At 44.1% G+C, this 5,185-nt stretch overlaps 1 protein-coding gene across 1 annotated transcript; it reads right to left on the reverse strand.

Annotated features, from left to right (window-relative positions):
• Positions 1-1,680: 1,680 nt before the first annotated feature.
• On the reverse strand, positions 1,681-4,579 carry LOC138361302 (putative uncharacterized protein ANP32CP). The gene is made up of 2 exons (XM_069320668.1): positions 4,441-4,579; positions 1,681-1,931 (listed from the first exon to the last, which is right to left on the reverse strand). Exons 1-2 carry the CDS (start codon positions 4,577-4,579, stop codon positions 1,681-1,683), a joined length of 390 nt encoding a protein of 129 aa, XP_069176769.1.
• Positions 4,580-5,185: the final 606 nt, after the last annotated feature.

The raw sequence follows: 5,185 nt of genomic DNA on the forward strand, positions 1-5,185 counted from the left end.
TTTGACAGTATTTTCTCGAAGCACTTTACTGTCGACTCCAACAGGGAGATAGGCCTATAGTTTCCAGGGACATGTCTGCTGTTGCCTGGCTTCGGGATAAAGATCATTTTGGCAGTTTTAAATACTTGTGGGTAGTGGCCTGAGACGAGGATGGCGTTGAAGACATTGATCAGGGACTGCAGATAGTTTAGAGGTAGACACATCAGTTGGTTGACTGTTATTCCTGACAAACCTGGCGCTTTGTTCCTCGTTTTCTTTAATACTTCTATCAGCTCCCGTAAGGTGATGGATCGGGTGGTCAGGGTCGAGGAGTGCGGTGTCCACTAGAGGCCTGCTAGACAGGTTCTCCACGTTTTCAGCAACCCATTGGTTGACTGTACGGTGGTTGTCATTGTTGATTTGGCTGTTGTTTTCTGTAAAGATTCCCTCCCAAACTAATCCCATGAGATTAGCCTGCAGGTGTGCATCTTCCACTCTGGTGGTTATTACCTCGTTGTTGTCATCAGTATATGTATAGCTGAGGTGCGACAGCGGCGTCTTTGATGATCCTAGGAGTTGTCTGATCTTTCCCCAGACTCTGGCAGGTTCTCTCTTGTACTGGTTCACTTGGTTGACTAGTGTACCCCAAATATGACTTTTGTGTAGGAGCGTGAGGCCCAAGACTTCACGTCTGAGGGACTGAATGATATGGAGGGATGGCTGGCCTGTGCGTAGGCGCCTCACACATTCTTGTTGGTAATGCCTCATTTTATCCTTGATCTCTCTGGTTGGTTTGTATTGCTGAATTATTCTGGTGTTAGGTCACAATTGGCCATAGTTGCTTCAATGATGCGAGTATGTATGGAGGCAATTACTGCGTCAATGTCCTGGACCGGTTGGTTGTCAAGATCAGTGCCAAGGAACTCCATATATGGGCGAAGTCGAGCTGTGGTTTAGATTGGGTCTAAATTCTAAAGGGAGATGCTTGGAGGTGGAGAATAACAGGTATGTGATCTGAACCCACATCACTACCTGGGAGTATTCTACTGTGAAAGATATTGCATTCAACATTCGTCAGTATAATATCAGGTTTTCCTTGGTGGTTACCTACACAGGTTTTACAGTAGGGACCCAAGAAGGTTAAGTTCCTCGCTGTCATGAGTATTATATAATAGTTGATCTTTGATGTCATCACGTCCATTGGTGTCATTGAAAATTGCTGCATGGTGTGCATTAAAGTCCCCTGCAAGGATCGTTGGGGCATTTCTGTTGAGCACCTTGTGAATGGCTCTCGAGGGGATGGAGTGCTGGCCTGGGGGGATGTAGGCAGTTAAAATAGCAAGTGGGCCATGATTCGTGACTATTTCCACAGCTAGGGAGCATATTTCCACAGCTAGGGAGCATATTTCCACAGCGAGGGAGCATATTTCCACAGCTAGGGGCATTTTCTTCTTGGAGGTAGATGTTGGTGAAGAAGCAGCCCAGCTTGATGAGCACCGCAACACCTCTATTCTGCCCAGAGTTCCTTTCAGTGGTCGTGTATCCATAGAGTTTAATGTGTTGGTCTGGGCGTGCAGAAGTGTCGCTTAATAGGATGACTTCAGGGTGATAGTTACATGCTCCCAGCTCTAGTAAATATTTGTTGTTGAAAAAGTGCCTTATGTAAGTGCCTTATGTTAACTTGCATAATTGTAATCCCCATTAGTGTTTGGTGTTTCTTAAGGGGTATGGTGACCTTTCAGGCTGCTTCTTTTGCTGGCCTTTTTTCTTAGCTGTCTGTACAGGTTTCGTTTCCCTTATCTGGTGTGCTTCCCCTGCCCCTCGCTTGTGCTCTGCTTCCTCCTCCTCTTCTTCCTCCTCTTTTGCTACATCTTCCTCTTCCGTTTCATCATCTTCTTCTTCTTCATCTCCTGAGGCTTGTTCGTCTTCCACTACTTCAGTGGTAGACGTATCTGGCAGCTTTCTCAAAACCCAAATGTCGAGTACACAATGTGTCAACTTTAAGAAAGAGAAAACATGCACTCTCTAGAACATTATATTGTAGAATGTCCCATACTGACTGACTTTCGCCCTCCTGGGCTAAGGTATGCTGAACTGTGTAATTACTATATGAGTACTGGAACACTTGATGATATATTGGACTTGTACCCAAGATTAACCATGTAATGTATCAATTATGAAATGTACGTGATGTAACTATATAACCTGAGCTTGTAAAAGCACCTTCATCACCTTCAGTGATTAAGTTCTTAATTGCACACTAGTTTCTCTATCAGCTATCTCACTCTGTCAGAGTAAAAGAGACAAATGTATGTGAATGCATGTGTGTGTGTATATATGTATGTATACATGTATGTATATATGTATGTGTACATATATATGTGTGTACTCACCTATTTGTGCTTGCAGGATCGAGCATTGACTCTTGGATCCCGCCTTTCCAGCTATCGGTTGTTTACAGCAATGACTCCTGTCCCATTTCCCTATCATACCTAGTTTTAAAAGTATGAATAGTATTTGCTTCCACAACCTGTTCTCCAAGTGCATTCCATTTTTCCATTACTCTCACGCTAAAAGAAAACTTCCTAACATCTCTGTGACTCATCTGAGTTTCCAGTTTCCACCCATGTCCCCTCGTTCTGTTATTATTACGTGTGAACATTTCATCTATTTCCACTTTGTCAATTCCCCTGTGTATTTTATATGTCCCTATCATATATCCTCTCTCCCTTCTTTTCTCTAGTGTCGTAAGGTTCAGTTCCTTCAGACGCTCTTCATATCCCATCCCTCGTAACTCTGGGACAAGCCTCGTCGCAAACCTCTGAACCTCCTCCAGTTTCTTTATGTGTTTCTTCAGGTGGGGGCTCCATGATGGCGCGGCATACTCTAAGACAGGTCTCACGTAGGCAGTGTAAAGCGCCCTAAAAGCCTCCTCATTTAAGTTTCTGAATGATGTTCTAATTTTCGCCAGTGTAGAGTACGCTGCTGTCGTTATCCTATTTATATGTGCCTCAGGAGTTAGATTAGGTGTCACATCCACTCCCAGGTCTCTTTCTGGAATCGTTACAGGTAGGCTGTTCCCCTTCATTGTGTACTGTCCCTTTGGTCTCCTGTCACCTGATCCCATTTCCATAGCTTTACATTTACTGGTGTTAAACTCCAGTAGCCATTTCCCTGACCATCTCTGCAACCTGTTTAAGTCCTCTTGGAGGATCCTACAATCCTCGTCTGTCACAACTCTTCTCATTAATTTTGCGTCATCTGCAAACATTGACATGTATGATTCCACTCCTGTAAACATATCATTTAAGTAAATTAGAAAGAGGATTGGTCCCAGCACCGATCCTTGAGATACTCCACTTGTTACTGTTCGCCAGTCCGACTTCTCGCCCCTTACCATTACCCTCTGGCTCCTTCCTGTTAGGTAGTTCTTCACCCATACTAGGGCCTTTCCGCTTACTCCTGCCTGCCTCTCAAGTTTGTATAGCAGTCTCATGTGCGGTACTGTATCAAAGGCCTTTTGGCAGTCAAGAAATATGCAGTCTGCCCAGCCTTCTCTGTCCTGCCTTATCCTTGTTACTTTATCATAGAATTCTAAAAGGTTTGTTAGGCATGATTTCCCTGTCCAGAACCCATGTTGGTGCTTGTTTACAAACCCAATGTTCTCCAGGTGCTCAACAAGTCTTAGCCTAATTATTCTTTCAAGTATTTTGCAGGGGATGCTTGTCAGTGATACGGGTCTGTAGTTAAGTGCCTCCTCCCTATCACCTTTTTTGAAAATCGGTACGACATTTGCCTCCTTCCAGCAACTGGGCAATTCTCCCGACATAAGTGACTTATTAAAGATCATTGCCAGAGGCACGCTGAGAGCCTGCGCTGCCTCTTTAAGTATCCACGGTGATACTTTGTCTGGTCCAACAGCTTTATTTGCATCCAGTGTTGTCAACTGTTTCATTACATCCTCTGCTGTCACCTCTATATCTGATAGTTTTTCATCTTGGGTAACCCCTTCCAACAATGGGAGCTGCTCAGGCTCGGTAGTGAACACTCCATGGAATTTTGCATTCAGTACCTCGCAGATTTCCTTGTCGCTTTCTGTATATGCCCCTTCTGTTTTCCTCAGTCTTGTCACTTGGTCATTTACCGACATCTTCCTTCTTATATGGCTATGTAGTAATTTAGGTTGCTTTTTTGCTTTGACTGCAATATCATTCTCATAATTTCTTTCCGACACTCGTCTTATGTTAATGTAATCATTCCTAGCTCTGTTACATCTAATCCTGTTGTCCTCTGTCCTTTGTCTTCTGTACTTCCTCCACTCCCTCCTGCTTCTCACATTTGCTTCCTGACACTGTCTACTAAACCATGGGTTATTATATTCCCTCCTGCTTTTTTTCTTTATTGTTGGAATAAATCTCTCTTCAGCCTCCTTGCATTTCAATATGACTTGGTTCATCATACCTTGCACTGTTTTTCCTCTAAGTTCTTCCTCCCACTGCATTTCTCCCAGGTAGTCCCTTATTATTCTGTAATCCCCTCGTCTGTAATCAAGTCTCCTTTCCCGGACCTCTTGTCCTTTGGTCACAATTTTAAGCTCCATCATGTAGTCAAAGACTAGGACACAATGGTCACTAGCTCCTAGTGGTATTTCATGTTCCAACTGCTCGATGTCTTCTACATTCTGGGTGAAAATGAGATCTAATAGGCTGGGCGTATTCCCTCCTCTTTCCCATGGTATCTTCTTTCACATGCTGTGTTAGGAAATTCCTGTCAATAACGTCTACCAGCTTCGCTCCCCAGGTCTCCTCCCCGCCATGGGGATTCCTAGTTTCCCAATCTATCTCTCCGTGATTTAGGTCCCCCATGACCAGCAGCTTCGCTCTCATTCTATGCGCTAAAGTTGCTGCCCTCTGCAGTTCATCTATACATGTCTTGTTGCTGTCCTCGTACTCCTGCCTGGGCCTTCTACTGTTTGGTGGGGGATTGTAGAGTATCAAGATTACAATCTTCTTCCCATCCACTGTCAGAGTTCCATGTATGAAGCTCGTGCTTTCATTGGTACCCAGATTTTCCAGCTCATCAAACTTCCATTTCCGCTTTATTAGTAGTGCCACTCCTCCTCCCTGTCTCTGTGTCCTTTCTTTTCTTATCACCTGGTAACCCTCTGGAAAGATTGCATCTGAGATCATGCCATTTCTTTTAGTTT

The sequence above is a fragment of the Procambarus clarkii genome, unplaced genomic scaffold (genome assembly GCF_040958095.1).
Source record: "Procambarus clarkii isolate CNS0578487 unplaced genomic scaffold, FALCON_Pclarkii_2.0 HiC_scaffold_286, whole genome shotgun sequence".
Lineage (NCBI taxonomy): Eukaryota > Metazoa > Arthropoda > Malacostraca > Decapoda > Cambaridae > Procambarus > Procambarus clarkii.

Excerpts from the sequence above, each read along its gene's own strand:
- LOC138361302 (XM_069320668.1), bottom strand. The coding sequence starts at position 4,579 with ATGGAGCTTAAAATTGTGACCAAAGGACAAGAGGTCCGGGAAAGGAGA. Across the intron at positions 1,932-4,440 it reads TAGAGGAAAAACAGTGCAAG|ATACGTCTACCACTGAAGTA; the intron begins GTATGATGAACC and ends GAAAGCTGCCAG.